Source organism: Lipophrys pholis, assembly GCF_963383615.2.
Source record: "Lipophrys pholis genome assembly, chromosome: 2".
Classification (NCBI taxonomy): Eukaryota; Metazoa; Chordata; class Actinopteri; order Blenniiformes; family Blenniidae; genus Lipophrys; species Lipophrys pholis.
Genome location: NC_137636.1, coordinates 3930387 through 3952415, shown reverse-complemented (window position 1 = coordinate 3952415; position 22029 = coordinate 3930387). Strand labels below are relative to the sequence as shown.

The window sequence follows — 22029 nt, the reverse complement described above, 5'->3', positions numbered from 1 at the left end:
TCACATTAAAATAAAATCTAAAATTTTATCTTGAACAAGGTGGATTTTTTAATAAAAAAAAAAATTACATTAGGAAAGATATGCCATTTCTGCATACATCACCTTCTTTCTTTTGATTCCGTTGCATCCAAAAATCCAACCATTTATTTTGTGATGATTTATTCATCGAGATCATGCTACGACTAATGATACTTTGCTAATAATAAGGTCACTCATTACTAATTGCACCACTGCTACTAAAACAGTAACATTTTTCTACATTTACTAAATTGAAAAAAATATAAGTATGTGTACATTTAATTCTTGTTTCAAAACTTCCAACTGGTCACAAGTGAGTGTTGCCATTTGTTTTTTGTAATGAAACCAAACACATTAAGCAATATTCTTAAAACATTACTAATGGGAAAACACAGACATTCATATGGACAGTCCATCAAGTTGGATGGTTATTACTCCGACTGTCGACTATAAAACTACCAAGTCACATGAGACTCTGGACTGGGAGTCATGACACTCTAAAGGAACACATTGTTGTTAATGTCCATGTAAGCGCACACGTGCAGTAGAACCTGTGGTGAGCATGTTCAGTTGCAGTGTTTCAGAAAAGTTGTGTTTTACCTGTTTCCACAGAGATGGAGTTGCATTTTTCAGTGGCTTCCAAGCAGCATTGTCGTGTAAACAAACACCAGAAAGGCGACAAAAGTTTTCTACTGTCATTTGAGCACGTCACATAAGCGGGGTCCAAGTGGAAGCGGATGCCGTGAGGCTGTTGTCGAGATGAGCTGCGTTATCTTCTGTTCAGGATTACAGCGTCTCGGTGTAAATGATGTCAAGCTGGCACTGCAGCAGGCTAATACACAGTGGATTGTGAATATCAAAGCCATATGTCAGCGGTTCATTTTCCTCCTGGTCCTCGTCTGGAGAAACTCCACAAAACATGTTTCTGAACTATCGATCGGCCACATAAAGGTGGCTGCTGTCAGGCCCTGCTGGGTCAGGAATGTGCAGATAGAAGATTGTGTGGGGGGGTATTATCAGGGGACACGCCATTGATCTGCTTGTCAGACGCTTTGAGGGATTGTTCAACACCCGTGCCCTCCATACAGTACGGAAGGGAAAAAAAGAGGAGGGAGGCCGAGACAGAAAGAGAAAGTGACAGCAGTGGAAGAGAAGTTTGATGAGAGAGCAGAAAGAGGAATTAGAGCCGCTCCACCAAATGTGACGTTTAGGAAGCAGCAGAGAGCGCCGAGGGCCGGCGAGAGGGCGGAAATGAGTGCACAGAGGTGGAAGACGAAAAGAAACACGAGATAGAAATACAGAACGAGAAAAAATATGAAAGAGAAAAAATGATGGCAGGAGAGAGAGAAAGAATTTATATTTCTAAGTTGTTTTTGAATAAAAGTGACATGATGAGCCAAACTGAAAAAAAAAGAAGGAAAAGTGTGACTTTTAGTCTGTGAAATAAGGTAGTTACTCCCACCGCTGGGAATGTTTTAATAGTATTAAAGTGTTTATGTGATGTGTGAACGTATGACATGAACAGGTCTTGTAAAAAAGCCATTAAAGAGACAAGCTTAATGCCGTCAGTTCCTAATAAAGATAATGGAGGGTAAGCGACTGTGGCTGATAGCATCTGGATAGTTGTGATCGCTGATGCTGGTGTTGTGGCTCAACACAGTGAAAACACTGTTGACTCCGGGTGTTTTTGTGTCTGGTTAAGTGAACTAAGCAGGATAAATGGTGCACTGTTGAGAGACTGTCCTGTCCTCAGGCTGCTCGCCCTGAGGCCATGTGGCTGAGCGGAGGTCTGACATACCTACGGCGCTGAACTGACGCACCACGGTGGCTCTGGCGGCGTCGTGGAAGCGCACCAGGCTGCAGCCCTTCGACACGCTCCAGCTCGCCGAGCTGGCTCGGCTGTCCCTCTCCTCGGCGGTGTCGTAGACCTCCACGGTGGGGGCGCGCTCCGTCAGGTTCTTGCTGTAGTGGCTCAAGCCGTACTGGGCGATCTGGATGGCGTAGAAGTAGCCCTGAGGCCCCCACTGGGTGGACAGGGGCACGCCTGGGCGGAAGAGGAGCAGAGGACAGAGGAGAGTCAGTGAACGTGAAGGGTTTTCTACAGCTTTTTGTGAAAATCAATGAGTCCAACTCGTTTCAGTTCAGGGGCCACATTCAGTCCAATTTCATCTCGATCGCCCAGGGCCGGTAAAGTGGTACCATAATAACCCTTAGATTTAAACTTTAAAGTTTTTCCTTGTTGTTGCAGATTGGAAATTGTTTTGGCCAGCGGGCCTTATGTTTGACACCGCTACTCTAAATCTTTTTGAAACTACGAGATACTGTGAGAGTAACGAATCGCAGTACTTTCTGGAGGTGAGAGTAACAGTTGCATCTGCCATGAAAGTGTCACGATACAAAATGAATCATATCAAGTCTCACTGGTGTTTATTCATTTGTATTCAGAAACATCCGGGTCAGGGTGATGACTTTTCTTTGATTATTGTTCAAGAAATCTTGATCAAATAAAATGAATACAAATCAAATCTACTGAATATTTAATGGCAACACTTTTTTTTTTCTTTTTTTTTTTAGTTGTAAGAGTATTTAAAAAAATATAAAATAGTATTCACAGTTATTTTATAAAAATATGAAGGAATAAATGTATGTATTTGACCACCAGAGTCCGTTCAGGTAATCAGGATTACCACACAGATGTATTGTCCACAATAATAATCATTTCTAGAATTGGACACGTTATACTGATTATACTACGAACCAGCCTCTGATATTTTGCAGTTCCAGCGACATGTGGCCAAATGTTTTATACCTTTGAATCCATCCATCCATCCATCCATCCATCCATCCATCCAACAAAAGAAAACACACGCGCAGCTGTGGTAAACAGTGAAACTCAAGGTAATGTGGAGCGCTTCACTGGAGGCAGAAATAGCTCCGACAGGCAGGAGAATCACTCTGATTAACAGATAGCTCACTTTCAGACCTTGTGATAGAGAGGGCACATGTGCTACCTGATCCCCCGTCCTCCTGAGGAAGAGCTAATACACTCAGATTAAGGCACAAAATGAGCTGCCACCTTTCAAACTAATCACCACGGCACACGCAGCTCAACACTGTGTGCTTTTTAGGTTCCCACATACTCAGGTTATTGTCATCGGGTGGTATTTTGTCAAAGTATGCAACGTATGAGCTACATCGAGAATATTAGTCAAAACTTTTTGTAATCTTTAAGTGAAAACTGCTTTATTTGCTTACATTCGAGGAGGTTTTATAGGTGAAACCGTTCCTATTAGATCTTCATTGGCCAATGGTACGAGGAACTTAAGAAAAAGCTTGGATAGGATTGTTCGGGACATTTAGAGGGAAGCAGAGTAACGACTGAACCTCAGTTTGGTGAGGGTGACCCCTTCTTTAGATAGGGACATTTTACACTGGGATCATTTAATATTTCCAAGTACTATGAAGTAGTGTTGTAGTCAAGATCACCTAACCCGAGTCCAAGTCAAGACCAGAGCATCGCAACACCAAGACCAAGACTTCAAGGCAGAGTCGAGGTCAAGACAAAAACGCTCCAACACCAAGACTAAAGTGTCCCAAGACCAAGACCTTCTTTAAAATGTGGCCTTGAGACCAAGACCGGTCTTGAATACTACAACACCACTATGACGTATTTCCACATAAAACTGGTGGCAGACCAAGTGTTGTATTTTTTTAACTAAACAGGCAGAACTTACTCTTTGAACTGCATTAGAAATCATAAGTAACTGAATTCATGGTGTTTTGCTCTCCTCCCATCTGTCTCCGAACCGTTTGACACAACCTCTGGTACAATCGCCAAACGAAGAAACACAGTCGTTCATTCCTCCGATTGGTAATCAGGCCAATCCTGCTCTCCATCTATGTACCTCCTCTATCAATTCTGTAACTATCTGACCTCTATTTGTTCTGTATGAATCTTTACCGTTTACCGATGCAGTCTCTAATCTGAATGAAACACCTAAATGAAAATGCAACTAACACAACGGCAACTTTTTCTTAATTGAGAACAATTTAAGTACCGTTAACATCTTTACTTAAGGGCAAATTCCAAGTACTCTTGCCACGCCTGATGTATTTCAGTGAGGAGAATCTTCAAGATGTAATCATCCGTTTCCAGATGGGTAAACCTCACATCAGACTGGGCGAAGCCATCACAGCTTTCAGGAGGGAGACATTAGTGTAAATGGTTGGAGACAGTCTCTCATTTTATTGCTTAGAAATCATGGAACTGCTGATAATGAGCATAATGTTAATAACGATCATAAAAAATGTCATTCTGGCATCATTTCAGCTCATAAAATTTGCTTCCAAGTGCTTCACAAACCAGAAAAAAAGCTATTTCAGCAGCAGTTAAAATGACAATGGATGGTTTTTACTGCTAATAAATATTTAAATTAGTGACACTGAAATAAAAATTATCATTTACGCATGCACGCACACACACAATAGTTATTACCTGTTTCAACTATCGGGTGAAACTGGTTCTGTATTCAGATATTGTTTTGTATAAATAATTAGATTTATGCTTTAATTTGCGTCAATTCCTGAAGAAGGAATAGGAAGCTGGTCTGAAGGGTCACAAGTCAACAACAACCTGAATCCCCACTGGTCAGGTTGATTCAGGAAATGAATCCATGGTAAAAACCTGTACAGACTCAAACATGTGCTAGATCAAACTAGTAAAAACATTAACAGAGGTAACATCAGTACATTCACATATAGATATTGATGTATAAACACGGTAATTATGAAACTTATTTAGTCACCCAGAAAGAAAAAGATCAATTTCTCACTCATATAGTTTGAAAACTAACCCGAACATACAAAACTATGATTTCACGACTGATTCAAATCAGAATCCAGTTTTAGTTCCGCAGGTTGAGAAATGCACAGCCAGATCGCCGCTGCTCAAAGGAAACTTCAGAATTCCCTACTGGATGCTCCACGGCATTATCTGGTTCACTTACCGTTATGTTCCCAGCTCTCCCCGTCACAGACATCACATTTAATAGGCAACCGGTGCATTTACAAGTTCAAAACGTCTCTTGTTAAAAAAGTGTGGAGCTTCCAAACCCAAAGATCTACAATTTGTTCCCGTTGATGCCCAATGGGGTTAAATTTGTGACTTTCAGTGTTGGGACTTGGAATCATGGTTGATGGAGACCATCCTCACTCTGAATATACATTTTGTTTTTTACTTGATCATTCTTGTATTTAGTTCGGTATTTGTGGGCCTGGAGATTTGGTAAGTGACCTTGTGTTAACAGGTTCGAGTCCCACTGCTGACAGAACACTACCATGATCCCCCGAGCAAATCCCCTAACCCACTCTGGCAGTCTACTGCTCTTATTACGTGTAGAAAAAACATATACTTTATTGATCACCTTTGGGAGATAATTTTTTTTTTGTATTTAAGCCATCTTGTTGACGGTTAACTCTTCATTACATGTTAGGAGCAGTGGACTGCTACAGGAAAAGAGCTGAGGGTCAATGGACCCATAATGATAAAATGTCGGTACTAACCTGTGGAAAGTGGGACTCCAATCCCCGAACAAAGGCTCAGTTCTCTAACCTGTATTCTTCCACTGCCCTTGAAGTATCACCCAAACAGGGACTTGAACCCTCCACCCTCAAATTATAACCAGTTTACATGACAACGTTTCATCTTATCCTTTTTGCAAGAATCTGAAAACGATGCCCGTTTCAATGGAAACAGCAATAAGACTGAAAATGGTGTTGTTTTCATGTATGGCCACTAGTGGGTGCTGTTGGTTGTTTTAGTCATGAAACCACACACACATACGTGCCGAGAACAATACACTAGAAACATTGATAATGTGAGCAAGCTGATCCGGTGATGGCCAGCTCACCTGCCAGCCGGGAATGGCTCCAGCACCCAGTGACCCAAAGTTGGTTCAGCAGTATAGAAGATGGATTGATTCACGTTCTCAGCCAGGACCTTGGCCAAAGCCCAGAGCACAGGACTCCAAACATCTGCTAGCGTACAGGACCTAATGCAGCAGTGAGGGCGTGACCCCTCAGCAGTGTCCACTCACAAACACTCACATTAGCATTCAATGGTCTTTCCAAGCGTAGAGAGAAGGGAGAGCTACTGAGGATTGACCTGAAGTGATGGATGGTTGCTGTTTGCTTCAGCAGCTCACAGAGAACACTCCTCTTTTAATGCCCGTCTGAAAATGGTCCAGAGCTTGAATTTCACACACTGTATGTAGGCTGGAGACCAATCATCACATCCCGAGTTCTTGTTGGTCACTGCAGACTTCCAGAAGTTGACGAGCAGAAGCGGGAGCTGTCGCCGCTCTCAGCAGCTCCCTGCAGTGTTTTCAGCTGTCTAAACAAGCCATCCTCACACACTCAGCCTCATCCACACAAGTTCTCCATGTGCTGGCACTGGCCCTTCTTTTAAAAGTCACAGAGACATGGGGACGGCTACTGATGTATGAGCAGCTCCTGTCTGCACTAGCTGAATGTGCACCTTTTCACTTCACTACTCAAATACACCATTACACCATGGAGTGGGAATAGGGGATCCCTTTTCCTACTCGAGATTTTCTAACTGTCAATCTCTGTGGAGGTAATCCATCGCTGCATCATGAGTAGACAGTTGTACACTTGATTTTAAAGTTTTAAAGTATTCAAGCAAAAATGCATAGTTTTTGCATTTTCATTTCAGAAATGTTTCACGTCTACACTGCAACATTCTGAAAACGATGTCCATTTACATGGAAGCAGCAGAAACACTGAAACAATGTAATTATCATGCCGGGCCACGAGTTGGCGCTGGCAGTTGTTTTTGCAATGAAACCACACACATGCTACAGAGAACAACACGCTATAAACATAAACAATGGGAGAACATGGACATTCAAGTGGACAGACGACCAAGTTGGATTGTTTTTACAGCGACTGTGAAAATAAAACTGCCAAGCCCTGAAAAATATGGACTGGGAGCCATGACACTCTGGAGACAAACATTGTTCTTATTGGCCATCGACTGAGCAGAACAACTATTTACTACAGACGTGGTGCGCATGCTCAGTAGCAGACAGGGAGACGAGCCTCGACACGCAGTAGAAACATTTTCAGAAAGTGCTCTTTTCACCCGTCTACTCAACGATGGAGTGCAAGTGTTGTTGAAAAGTTTCACTTTGGTTTGGTTTCCAAACAGTTTCGTTCTTGTGTGAACGGACCCACAAAATTCAAGAAAAGTTTCGCATTTTCACTGGAAATCATATAAAGTGGGCCTAAAGCACATTTTAAACACTCAGTATATACAATTTTTTAAGTATTTCCAAGAACAGCTGAAGTTTACTGTAGGAATTTCCCAAAGGGGATTAATAAAATAGGATAAGTTAGTTAGTAACCCTCCTGGTAACGACCTGTTTACATGACAACAATCTACTGAAACGGCATCTTTTTTTGTGTCCGATTCAAAAAAGTTTCATAAGATCAGTCGGTAGCATCAATAGGTAACACCGAGACAGAGAGAGGGGTGTCTGGACAACATTGCAATAATTCACTCACAACACTGTCATTAATATGAAGAGCAATAAAAGCTTCCGGTTTTCATTTGAAGACATAGTGATGCACACTGGGCGCTCTCACTCTCACTGTTAGCGGAAAAAAGCTCATTCCTTTGACTGTCAATATACTACAGAATTGCCAATTTCCTATTACATCTACTAATCACACACGTTCAGTCTCGTCTTTTCTATAAGGACAGTCAACCAACAACGGCAACGGACCTGGCATGCCAACGGCAACGTTTTCAGCATTTTTGCCGTTGCCGTGTAAATGAGAAACATTTCTGATACGAAAACAAACACGATTTGTTTTCACTTGAAACATTGTGTAACCTGTGTTTCAGACTATGAACACCTTATATTTTTTTTACACCTTTATCTCACCGCACTCCAGCTCCCTCAGCTTGAACAATGTTAGTAGTTTGAAATCCCAACAAATTAAATCCTTTTAAGGCTCAGCAGGAAACAGGGGAGAGTGCTATAATGCATGTATGCCCACTGACGCCACCATTATCCTCCGCTCCAATGGTGGATCCACCATAAACAAATCCAAGTGCTTTTGATGAGCTCCAACTCTTCATTAATGTATTTTCACCAGTTTGATCTCGGCTGATCAGGCGGCGAGAGTTTAGTTTAATGTTTGTATTTGAAGGAACGAGGACACAGCATGATCCAGTGGCATGTTGAAGCAACAGTCATCAGAGACGTCTTTGGGAATGGATACGTTTGATGAATGTGTTCATAAGAGGACAAAAAGAGAAAGGCATATTTCCATTCCCCAGACACGGCTCCTCTCGTTACTGGCATCTCTCTTGACGACTCAAGTCAAATGACTGTCAAAGTCTGAACACGTTGCGTAACACCGAGTAATCCACGTGGAGTTGACTGTTAAGCTTCCACATATTCTAAAGACTCTGGAGAGTGGACGTTTCTAGAAATCTTCAAAACAGGATCTTCTGCCAGTTCCACTGAGTTCAAAGTCTGCTGGAATTGCACCATGCTCTCTGACAAAATCCGTTTACCTCCTCTTTTTTTGATCAGTAACTTTGATTTAAACCTCTAGTCAGGGATGCCATGGTTGGTATGTGATAGACCCTTACACTATGCATAATGTTGAAAATGATATGTTAAAGGGGTCATACTATACAGCTTTTCAACACTTTCACTTGGTCTCGTTGGTCCAAAAAAAATGTTATATTCAAAGTTTATTGCCCCAAATCCAACTTCCCCTTGATTTTCCTCCATTTGAATCTTGGATCATAGGAGCTGCATTCAGAATCTGCTGTGTCTGTGTGAGCTGGACTGGCTGGAGGAGGAAGTAGTTCCTGTCGTGGTGCCATGTGCCAGAGCAGAGCTGCCTAATTGTGGGAGGAGTCAAAGGGAGGGCCTACCTTGATTGGGATTGGCTAAACCCCCGATGACACTATATAGGGTTTGATTTCTGATTGGCTGGTTGGAGCAACACACTTTTTAAAACATGAAACAAGCCAGGGAGAGAGAGGACAGACTTTCCTCACATCTGGGGCGTCATTCCAGGTATAGAGTCATATTACTATTGTAAAACCATGAAAAAGTAAATTTTGTAATATGACCCCTTTAAAATAATTGTTACTTGGGCAAATAATTCCTTCCTTATAATTACTGACGTAGGCATCATTTTGACTATATTACATCATAAACACTGTAAACAAAGCATCCTGGATATCAGATTAATCATAGCTCACTTATTGTGGCATAATAGTTGCAGTTTACAGGATTGTATAATATTTTGCTGAAAGTCAGTGCGATGTTCATGTAATTCCCAGCTATCGATCTCAACCAGTGGAGCCCAGGCGGTCACAAAGTCCTCTTCATTCTAACGGGTATAATATTTTTCTAGGTGTGAAAAATAAGTATGTCTGCACTTATTTCACAAAGCTAATTGGTTTCAGCATATGCACTGTACCCTATCACCCTCTTTTAGGTTAATTAAGTCAGGGACACCGTTTTTCTGTCTGTTTGCTGTTTTTATTTTCCTGTTTTTATTTACTTTTATTTATTATGCTTTTATGTTTACACCATGGGCCAGAGAGAAACAGCATTTCAAAACTCGTCCTGTGCATATGCAGTATTGATAATAAATTTGACTTTGACATTAAAAGTGTAAGCAGTGGAAGAATAAACGGTGGAGCATCAGGTGAATTGGAAAGATGAATCGGACAAAAAGAAAAAAGGAGTAAAATGAGAGTTGGATAGAAAATGGTTTCAGAGGAGGAATGGACAAAAATAGAGCTGAATGCATCTTTTGCGGTGAAAAACTGGCGAACGGAACTTTAAAAATGCAAGCTGAAGCATGACCAGTCCAACAAACACCCAGAGACGATGTGTGAACCTACAGTTTATCCTCAGTGAAGAGGAACTCATCCTTACAGGATACAACAAACTATATTTCACTTACGCTCCTTTAACTTTTGATGGAACTGTACAGAGCATGGCAGGGGGCTGCCTAAGAGTCTGTTTAAATGACAACAGTGAAAACGGGTCCCAAGGTGGAACGTTTCAAAAATTCTCAGGCAAAAACGAAACTTCCTGGAAACTGCCACCTACTTCGTTCTCACCGTTTCTGCCGGTTCCATTTAAATGTGACATTTCTCTGAAACGAAAATGCAAAAATTATGGGTTTTTTGGGGGCCTTAATATGTTTTATTAATATACACTCTTGATACGGTTGGTACAGGCCTATGAAAAAAAGAGCAGAGACAAAAAGAGCAACGCTCTCACACCAATTCTGGACCACAGTTTAATTTAATCCAACATGACACAGATGGAGCCAAACTCCACTCGACTCGATTATATATTGTGGTTTTTGTGGCGTTAGAGTAACCCGGCTGCAACCACAACACTTTGCATTAGTGTCCTGGACAGTGTGCGGAGCCCATTCATCCAGGTCTGCCGCAGGCTGCAAAGAGCGGCATCCATCTCAGTCTGTGAGGAGCAACACAAGACCACCTGCAATTCATGCGTTTGTACATTGAGGTTTTATCAAGCATGGAAAAGGTTAGAAGGCATGTTTTCAGATGCTTGTGAAAAGTTCACACGCAAGAGTACAAGCAGGAGGAAGCAATAAAGCTAGTCCAAAAAAACCAATGGGTAAAAAATAAAGAAACAAGAAGCGGGGAAAAGAGTATTGAGATCTTGATTTAAAGTGTTCAAGAGGATCAACTACTTCAAGTATTGACAGTATTCATGCTGCTCAGGTTAATTTTTCCAGTCTTCTCTTCGGAACCGTTTACAAGACAACTTTTTCAAGAGAAAACGCAAAACTTCCGTAGCATTTTGGGGGTTCCTTTACATAACAATAGTGAGCAGAGCCATTAAAAATGCAGCTTTTTTTAAATGGGTTCCAAGGTGGAACACTTGGGCTGCGTCTCTCGTGTAAACCGGCGAAAACAAGACTTGGGCTACGTCCGACCACGCAAACGCAACACGGCCGAGGTAAATAGTTCTTCTGCACATCCCCGAGTAGCTCGACAATGACAACAATCCTCTTAGTGAACAGAATTTGACATTTGGAAAGCAAATCCCACACGCAGGGAGAAAACTCCACATAAAAATGCTCCGAAGCCTGGACTCAAACCGAGAGATGAAAGTGCAAACCATTTAACGTTACATTCAAAGTGTGAGACGTGTGAATGACGAGTTTCATGCTTGTAGCTTCGGTTTGCTACAGCAGTGTAGTGAGAGAGTGTGCAGCGGTGAAGTTAATGTTAAAACATTTAATGCATTTGGCTAAAAGTCCTGTTAAATAACTTTTCCACTGGTATCGGGGTGCACTGGGAGAGAAATGCTCCTATGACCTTGTTTAAGCCCCGAGGAGGCGCCGACTGTGACAGGCTAATTAATGAACTGCTACTTCCACCTAGGAAAATCTGCTAAGTTGAAGAGCGGCATGTATGATTGTGTATGTGGGGTGTTAAAGAGGAACGGGCCTTGGGCTTAATTCAAAGATCCTGGTGTGTGTGTGTGTGTGTGTGTGTGTGTGTGTGTGTGTGTGTGTGTGTGTGTGTGTGTGTGTGTGTGTGTGTGTGTGTGTGTGTGTGTTCTTGACTATATTAAAAGCAGGAACCAGACGAGACACACTCCTCCTCCAGATTTACTCGATTCCTGTCTGTAACCTACTTAATACGTTCTTCCCCAGGTGAGATAAGGTGGTACCATTTAAAAATGTGAGCATGAAATACTGCGATGATGTCATTGAGTATTGTAATCACAATGTGATAAATGCAAACACTTTGACCTTAATGTCTTTGTGCGGTATTGATTATGTTTATGGTCGATGCATTGTGTCTTGGTGTAAGCGATGCCAAATTAGCCTGTGCGGCTAGCCAGCGATGCTAACTGTTGCTTCGGTTCTGTGCAGGTTCCACATTTAAGAGGCGAATGAGGTGAAGAGATCATCTGTCAGAGAACATACATTAACCGTATTCGTCTTCTGAATGAAAGTACTGACCAACTGTGCTGGTGCATGAAAGTTAAGCAGCTTATTCTATTAGCAATGCAACAATACCAGTATCGAGTCCGATACTACACGGAGTACTCGTACTCATTAATGCAATCCGATACAACCCGGAGAGTATCACGTGACGTCCTGCGACAGCAGCGCCACCCACAGATTGACAAGGGAGCAGGGGCAGCAGTTTGGAGATTCTTTGATATTAATGAGAATGACAGAATTAAGACAGACAGAAAGTTGAGTTCATACAAAAAATCAAGAGGAGGAGAAAGATAGTTTGTACAACAGCAGCAACTTAATCACCATAGACACTGGCACCAGCAGAGTTAGCGTGATGTCGCTCGTTACTTTAACCGATCAGTGGATGCAGGAGGATTTTACTCAGAGCCGTGGTACAAATAGCTAAAAGTTAGTACTCATGCTTGTACTCGTCTGCCGATCACCGATACCGATCACATGGATTGGCTGCATATTTTTTAATTTAGTTATAATGAGTGCTACTGGCTAGATGATTTGGAAAAAAGGAACAAAAGGATGTTTTTACTTTTTCAAGAGAAAAGATACAAAAACCTTGCAGGGACAATGCAGCAACTATTCAGTCAAAAAACAACTGACAAACACTTAATTACCTGCTATCAGTAACACAATCTGCAACAGACTGAAAATATTACGGCTCTCAACAGGCCGCAGGGTGCCGTGTCTTCCACCACTGGGAAAGGCTGGTCATCTCGCCTTCAGACTGTCACGCTCATAAGAACGAGTGTTGCCAAGTGTGGGCTGTGTTAACTGCCGTCTCACTGTTACCGTCTTCTTTTCATTGTCTGCCGTGAGCCTCGAAAACTCACCATACTCTGTCAAGTGTTTGCCGGATCAAGTTTTTTTGTGATGAAGCCTTTTAACGTGCTTCCCCCTGCAAGGTTTTTTTTCGTTGCATGTGTTGCAGGATGCAAACTTTGCATCACTCTCACAAATCTTATAAAAGTTCCACGCAGCAGACATGTTTGTTGTTTAGGTTTGCAGCCGTGCCTGCGCAGTGTGAAGGAAAGGGGGAGGGGGCCCTCTGCTGGTTGCAAAGTATAAGATACAGGTGATCGGTTTTGGTGATCGGCAATGAAAGGCTTTGATCGGCAAACGCCGATCACTTACTTTTCCACGGAGATCGGACGATAATTATCGGTGGCCTGTCGATCGGAGCACCACTAATATATATATATATATATATATATATATATATATATATGCTTTGACTGATGATTAAGTTATTATTCGGAATGTTTTGGCTGCTTCATTTTCCACTTCTGAGTGTGAACTGATTTCTCCACTGCACCGCTGCAGCTTTACCTCAATAAAAGAACGACACTTAATATCTGTTTTGTAATTTCATTAAAGCACACAGACACTGTTAAAGGCAGAGAGCAGAACAATATTGATGACAACATGGTTTCAACGAACATCCTTTTAAAACGAGCTATTGATTCTTTCTTGGCTTTGACTTTAAGGCGAAGCTTGAAAAAGGAAAAACAGATCGGAGGAATGACTGGGTGTAACATGAAGGAAAACATTTAACAGATATCCAGATGTTTGTTTCAATGACAACGAAAAACTGTCGTTATGAAGTTAGGTTGCAGATTAGTCTTGTTTGTGTTGAAGAAAACTGAAAGCGTCCAGAAACGATTGGCAGAAAAGAGCATTTGACATTTAAAACATGATTTTTCTCTTGAGCCGAGCTCTATGAAAGCAGATTTTCAAGGTTGTTTTTTTTTGGTTTTTTTAAAATCCTTGAACACTGGTGCAACTTTTCATGATTCAGAAGAGATGTCAAACTCATTTTACTTCAGGGGTCGCATACAGCCCAATTTCATCACAATGAGGCCAGACTAGTCTAACAAAAGCATGAAAACATAACTCCAAAGCCTTCGCTTAGATTGAGTGAAAAAACATCGTGACAAAGTTAGAATTAAACTGCTTTTCAAGAGATCCTTCCCGACAGCGTCTCTCCGCACATTAATCTGAGCTAAAGCATATTTCTTATTAGAAAACTGGATTTCCTGCTGTTATTCTAGTCTAACTGACACACAATGGCAGTTAATTTGATCTAACTTCAGGTTACCTTAGGTAGCCAGCATTCATAGCTGTGCTGAGCATCTCTCGTCTGCTCTTTGCATGAGGTGTTTAAGCTCGTCGGTAAATTGCAGCACCTAAATACTCCCTATGTGAGGTGTTCCAGAACATCTAGAATGCTGTTCAGTTCTAGTTACTGAAATAGTTCCGGCACTTAGTGGACAAATTAAGAACACCTGTAAGCATGGTTGTAGGCAGAAATCTGTGTTTTGAGAGTCCATCCCCAAAATCAGGGTATTCGAAATGTTTTTGATTCGCAACCGGGGCAGGGGATGTTTATTTAAAAAAATAAAAAAATAAAAAAGATAGATAGATAGACCTTCAATGGTGCATTCCAATGCATTCTGGACTACTGCATACAATGCTGTGACATGTAGATTTTGCTTCTTAACATTTTTGCTGTGTACCTTCAAGCAATTCAAGTTTTTGAATAAAGGGTATTGGCAAAAATTATTCTAACCAAGACAAGATCAAGACTTTAAGGGGCCAAGCCTGTTCGAAGACTAAGACCAGAGCATAGAGAGCAGTGGTGGCCTAGAGGCTAGAGAAGCAGACTTGGGATTGGAAGTTTTAAGGGTCAATTCCCACAGTGGAGAGGTCACTACTGTAGGTCCATAAACATGACCCTTGACCCCCATCAGCTCCATGTAGCACCTTATTGTAGCTGCTCACCGCATCCTAGAAATAGGATAGGTAAATGCTGAAAAAGGAATTTTGCCAACGGGATTAATGAAGTAGGATTAGTTTCTTTTCGTTTATTTCTTCACAAAATCTCTTTGCAAGTAAAATAAAGTGAACTTTTAGCCTATTTTGCTTCATTGCACAGACCGCGTTATAGTGTGGCTTCTTTCATACAACTCTGCAGCTTGGTTGAACACACCCAAACTTAATTCACATTTTTCACACTCATGTAGGACAATTGGGGTAACAATTTGATTCTGATGGTCGACAATTCCATAGTGTTACTTTGTGTTTCTCCAGGTTTGTATGCATGTATGTATGCATCTGTATGGACACTTCATGAAACACAGAGGAAGACCTCTTACCTTCCACTCCACTGATACACTTGACACGATCCCGAACCTCCACGTTGTACGCCTCGAAGGACATGAAGACTCCTTCGGGGTGATAAGGCTCACGCTGGGCGTAAACCTTTGAGTAGCTGTGCTGGAACTCAAAGCGCTCATAGCCGTCATACTGGACTATTTTGCCGTATACATCAAAGTACTTTTCTATCCAAGAGAAAGGCATGTAGACCTCCCCGCCCTCTCGCCGCCCTTTGATTGTCGACTCATCGTTGATCAGGCAGTCGATTTCTTCGTACTTGATCCCACCAACGGCCCCGGCGACAGGCGGGGGCTCCGGAGGCTGCGGAGGATGCTGTTGGCTAGCGAGGCTCGCATCTCCGATTTTGGGACTTGTATCCACGAGAGCGGCGCGGGGCAGGAATCGTATGCCGATGTCGCTGGAGCAGCGGTTCCAGAGCAGCACGGTTATGAGAGTGAAGAGGGCGGAGATAACGATGAGGGTCTTGTAGTTTACTCGAGCAGCCAGGCAGCGCATGGTCACAACCTTCCTGCAAGACACAAACCATGAAATCATGAAATCTCATGGGAGCAGGTGGAGAAGTTCACATCAGCTACCCAAAACAGAGAGGAAACTGTGGACATTCATTTTTGACTCAGTTTATGTTATTGGAAAGATTTGTACAGGATACTATAGCCATTGAATTAAACATTATCCTCACGGATTTCACCTCCGTCACTAAATTTCACCAAGTCCAGACAAGTTTTGCGTTTCTTAAAATGAGCTACTTGCCACCAGTTGGTGCCGTTTGTAGTTTCATTGCAAAACCAACAAATAGTTGGGTGCAGAGAACAATACGTTATAAACATTAGCAATGGGAGTACATGGACAATGGACATTCGCATGGACAGACGACTAAGTTGGATAGTTATTACGGTGACTGTCAAAATAAAACTACCAAGTCCCAGGAGATTCTGGACTGAAAGTCATGACACTCTGGAGATAAACGTTATTGTCCATCTATTTGTGCACTTGCAAAAGAACTATTTACTCCGGCTCTGGTGCGCATGCACAGTAGCAAAGCTTGCACTGTCTACTCAGGACTGCGTCAGAGCATTTTAAAAAAAGTTCCACCTTGGGAGATGTTTTCAAAAAGTTGTGTTTTCAGCGACTCCGAGCACTGTTGTCGGGTAAACTGTACCTGACACCCATTAATGATGTATCTGGTTATTCCATCCTAATTTAGTTTTTTTTTATTTCAAGCAGAACATAACACACTGCACCTTTTATCTGTGGCATGCTCAGCTCACACAGTATCTACAGATTTCTGCACCCTTCTTTGTTGTAAAGGTTTACAGCATCGCTCATGCCTACCACTGATATTTTTGAATGCAGTCCTCAGATATTTCTATGCCATGTCTACATCTAATGTAATGTAACCACAAATTGTTTTCCATTCAGCACCTAATGAGGGATTTGGTTCATTTCTAGTCCAAACATGTCACGTTTTTATTCTGATTGTGTTTGCAATAATAGTTGCTCCAGCAAGGGTTTGAATTACAATGCAACAAGCGGACGTGAGTGAACTGACTGGCCTGGACTCATGTTTTCTAGGTTCTCTGTGTTTTTCCTGACATTTTCACCAAGAAAACAAGAAATCAATACACATCCAAGGGTCTTCCTCCTCTTCCTCCTCCTTCACAGCAATTAGAGCTTTCTGCTCAGAGAATAACTATTACAGTGACGACGGAGCCCCTGGTCCTCTGAGGACCGAGGAGGGAGGAAATCATTACTCCCCAAGTTCATTTCACTATCTTAGCTCAACCCAGCACCGCGCTGAAGGTCAGACCAATTAATGCGCACTAATTGGACAATTGTAATCTGTGACAGCTCTGCAGTCGAACCGTTCTGCAAGTGGCCTCTCAAACAAATTTATAGATTGAGATAACCACCTCAACCCTGAAAGTGAGCTTTAAAGGTGTTTCTATGGGAACAAAATATAGAAAGAAAACAGTGAAGAGGTGCAAGTTAGAAATTAGACATGCATGCTTGGTGGTCCAGTTGGTTGAACGACAGGTTTGAGGATTATTGGGAAGGTTACACGGTAGGTAGCTTGCCGGACTTGTTTGTAGCGGTGTTGGTCAGTGGGTGGTCTTGTTGTATGGAGGGGGTTCCTGGGTTATTGGAAATATTGATTGGTTGGTTAGGTTGCTGAGCTGGTTTGTTGGTCAGTGGGTGGATTGTTTGGCTGTCTGGTTGGTGGGCTTGGTGGAGAGTCTCTTGGTTGGTGGAAGATCTTAATGTTTGGTTGGTAATTTCTGGGGTATCAGTGAGTGACTTATTTGGCTGTCTGTTAGTTGGTGGGAGAGCTTATTAGCCGGTTGTTGGTGTTGTTCATGGGTCATTGGGAAAGTTGGTTGGTATGTCAGTTTAATTGTTTGGCTCTCTGGTTGGTGGACTAGTTGGTTGGTGGGAGGGCCCATTAGCTGGTTGGTGTTGTTGGTTGGAGGATGGCCTCATGGGTTATTGTGAATGTTGGCTGGTCAGCCTGCTGGGCTGGTTTGTTGGTCAACGGGTAGATTGTTTAGTTGTCTGGTTTATTGGTGATTTGGTGCTGTGTAGTTTGGAGCTTGTTAGCTAGTTGGAGGTAGGGAAAGGTGTTGGTGCGTTGGCTCATTGGTTGGTGGCACGATTGTTTGGCTGTTTCGTTGGTGTGCTTGTCGGGAGGGCTTATTAGCTGGTTGGTGGGTGAGTTGACTGGAGGGAAGGTTGATGGGTTGTTTGCATGGAAAATTCTTTGTAGGTTGTTGGGTTGGCTCATTAGTCAGTGGGACAATTGTTTGGCTGTTTGGTTGTGGGCACGTTGGAAGCATTGCTGGTTTGAGAGGAGGTTCATGTTCCAGTGTTACATTTTTTTCCGTTATCTGTGTGTCAGAGGGTGAAGGGAACTGTGGAGTATTTCCTCCTCTGATAAATTATTGTCACATAAAAACTATAAGTGATATTTACAAAAACGACAGCCTGGTGCTGTGATGAAAGATTGGGCTGATGGGAGCTGTGACAATGCTGAAAATGGAAGGTGGAAGGAAGGCCTGGGGACCACAACCTGAAAGATAAGTAGGAGCGACCCTGTCAGGGAGCCAGCTATAAATAATTGGCTCTTTTTATAGTGATTCGTTGCTGGTGTTGAGCTGAGGCTCAAACAGGATATACACCGGCTTAAGCACTGCAGCATGAGCAGCATCCTGAAACCTCACTCGGATATGATCGGCCTCAAGTCGAGTCCCATCGCACAAACATCTGAACGCCGGCACAGCAGAGAAGGAGCTAATGTCACGGACAAGCAGATTACAGCGTGCAGTTTGTTTACGGATCACAAACCATGGACAGCCCGACTCGAGAGAGCTCAGACTCTGCAACATGTGACACCAAAATAAGCATCATACTGTTCGCTCCGAGGCTGAGAGCTAAAATCAACCGTGAACCAACTGGAAAAAGGAACATTTTTCATTTAAAAAGTAGCAGAAAGATCCATGATGGAGAGGAAAAAAGGAGTGTACACCCGGGAAAGCTAGTCATAAACTAATTTTTAACAGAGCGAACCGTGCCCTTGATATATCGTTCCAATCCTTCAAATAATCATTTTGACCGTATTGTCCACCTTTTCCGAACAGGAGTTTTGCATGAAAGGACTGAAGGTCTCTCGATGTGCATGGTCTTATTGAAAACCCTTGGTGTTATTTTAAATTTGGAGAGTTCATGAGTGCACAGAAACATAAATCTTCACAGTTCAGTGGTGTGTATATATATTCACATGTAAATATCGTGATGAACATACATTTGCGATATATTGTCAGTGGTAATTTGGACAGTAATTTTTGTATCTTTTATGTAGAAACATTGCTATTTCATATATTATATGAGAAAATTGTTTAAATTGAAAGAAAAGCCTTGCCAACATTGTTTTATTTCTATTTTTTGCTTCTCAATCATGGTTGAAGGCAAATGTAAGCTGCAGGATACAAATTCAACTAAAATAAAATAATGAATTATTTTATAAAAACACATTTCGAGAACTGAAATAATTTTGATAACATGGTGACTAATTTAGAAGTGTGCAAAACAAAGTGTAAAAGCCTCCAACATTTGCAGAACAAGCATTGCATTGCCAGTGAACTCCAACAACTTCTCATAATGATCATTTATCATGTGGAAAAAAAATCAGGAAGTCCTGCATTCATTAAAGAAAATGTGAGAAAAAAAAGCATGTGCGGCGTGAGAGTCGGGGCTCATTCTCCCACATCACCTGCAATTTGTGCAAACCCACAGTTTTACTTACTTTAAATCAACCATAAACTAAAAGCAAAAACAAGGATTTGGGATTTAAATGATGCAGGAAAATGGAGAAAATTACACTGACGGGTTAGGTTTACCAGCTGCAGACAGCGTTATAATAATAATGAAGATGTTTGCAGATGATCCGTGCTGCGATACGCTGGTTAATTACAAGGCAAACAAACAACATTTAGCTTGTTACGCACACAGTAGCTCCGCTGTCCCTGGTGTATTCTGACCTAAATTCACTTACATCCATCAGGAGTCTGTTCTGAGCACAAGAACAACAGCGAATGCTTTGTTTGCTCAAAAGCTTTCAAAGAGTCTCGTTTGTCTGCGACTAACAAGTGGAGAGAAGTGGAGAGATGACTGTGGCCACTCAGCGGAGCAGACATGAGGAGCTATCCACCAGGTCAGAGCACAAAGGGGGCAGATTCCGCTTCAAATGGTCATTTTAATGATTTAATTCAGGCAAAAAAAACTAAATCTTCGCCACATCTTTACTGAATGTTAATACTTTCACAGTTAGGATATTATATTAGAAACATAACAAATAATCTTGAACATCATTAACAATTTATATTTAATGGTTTTTATTGCTATTTCCATGCTTCTACATGCAAACAAAATGTGTTATTTAGGGCCAGCCGAGGCATGAAGTTTAGATGCTGAACAATTTTTTTGGACACATTTTTATCAAGTGTCAATTAAAAATGTTTTGCTCTGAAGTCATTAAAATGTATAAAACGCCACAAGGTTGAAACAATACTATTTATTGGAAAGCAATCTAAAATATATATCAATTTCATTATCAACTACTGTAGTTGTTCAAATAGTACAACCATGATTATGAATGGTAAATTCGCCTTGATACTCATTTACAAGGCACATTAATGGGAAGATTTGTGTTTCTACTATGTTAAGCTTTTAGAGACAGTCCTGTAGACAGCTAGTTTCAGACAGTGGATCTAACTTTTACATTATTAAGTGAACATGCGCCAATATTGTTTAGTATTGCGATATACAGTACAGACCAAAAGTTTGGACACACCTTCTCATTCAAAGAGTTTCCTTTATTTTCATGACTATTGACATTGTAGATTCACACTGAAGGCATCAAAACTATGAATTAACACGTGTGGAAATATGTACTTAACAAAAAAGTGTAAAACAACTGAAAACACGCCTTATATTCTAGATTCTTCAAAGTAGCCACCTTTTGCTCTGATTACTGTTATGGACACACTCTGCATTCTCTTGATGAGCTTCAAGAGGTAGTCACCTGAAAGGGTCTTCACTTCACAGGTGTGCCCTGTCAGGTTTAATAAGTGGGATTTCTTGCCTTATAAATGGGGTTGGGACCATCAGTTGTGTTGTGCAGAAGTCAGGTGGATACACAGCTGATAGTCCTACTGAATTGACTGTTAGAATTGGTATTATGGCAAGAAAAAAGCAGCTAAGTAAAGAAAAATGAGTGGCCATCATTACTTTAAGAAATGAAGGTCAGTCAGTCCGAAAAATTGGGAAAACTTTGAAAGTGTCCCCAAGTGCAGTCGCAAAAACCATCAAGCGCTACAAAGAAACTGGCTCACATGAGGACCGCCCCAGGAAAGGAAGACCAAGAGTCACCTCTGCTGCGGAGGATAAGTTCATCCGAGTCACCAGCCTCAGAAATCGCAGGTTAACAGCAGCTCAGATAAGAGACCAGATCAATACCACACAGAGTTCTAGCAGCAGACACATCTCTAGAACAACTGTTAAGAGGAGACTGTGTGAATCAGACCTTCATGGTAGAATAGCTGCTAGGACACCACTGCTAAGGACAGGCAACAAGCAGAAGAGGGTTGTTTGGGCTAAAGAACACAAGGAATGGACATTAGACCAGTGGAAATCTGTGCTTTGGTCTGATGAGTCCAAATTTGAGATCTTTGGTTCCAACCACCGTGTCTTTGTGCGACGCAGAAAAGGTGAACGGATGGACTCTACATGCCTGGTTCCCACCATGAAGCATGGAGGAGGAGGTGTGATGGTGTGGGGGTGCTTTGCTGGTGACACTGTTGGGGATTTATTCAAAATTGAAGGCATACTGAACCAGCATGGCGACCACAGCATCTTGCAGCGGCATGCTATTCCATCCGGTTTGCGTTTAGTTGGACCATCATTTATTTTTCAACAGGACAATGACCCCAAACACACCTCCAGGCTGTGTAAGGGCTATTTGACCAAGAAGGAGAGTGATGGGGTGCTGCGCCAGATGACCTGGCCTCCACAGTCACCGGACCTGAACCCAATCGAGATGGTTTGGGGTGAGCTGGACCGCAGAGTGAAGGCAAAAGGGCCAACAAGTGCTAAGCATCTCTGGGAACTCCTTCAAGACTGTTGGAAGACCATTTCAGGTGACTACCTCTTGAAGCTCATCAAGAGAATGCAGAGTGTGTCCATAGCAGTAATCAG

General features: G+C 42.0%; 1 protein-coding gene across 4 annotated transcripts in view; it reads right to left on the bottom strand.

Annotated features, from left to right (window-relative positions):
- The window catches only part of glceb (glucuronic acid epimerase b), a 70103-nt gene that overhangs the window by 10487 nt on the left and 37587 nt on the right, over positions 1-22029 (bottom strand). For all 4 annotated transcript variants that reach the window (XR_013935149.1, XM_080458183.1, XM_080458181.1 and 1 more), the window contains exons 3-4: positions 15261-15790; positions 1817-2062 (exon numbers count right to left, since the gene is read on the bottom strand). Coding sequence is in view for 3 of the 4 variants with exons in the window: in XM_080458183.1 (XP_080314309.1) it covers positions 1817-2062; positions 15261-15777 (763 nt within the window). In the remaining variant the exon portion in view is untranslated. The remainder of the gene's footprint in view (positions 1-1816; positions 2063-15260; positions 15791-22029) is intronic.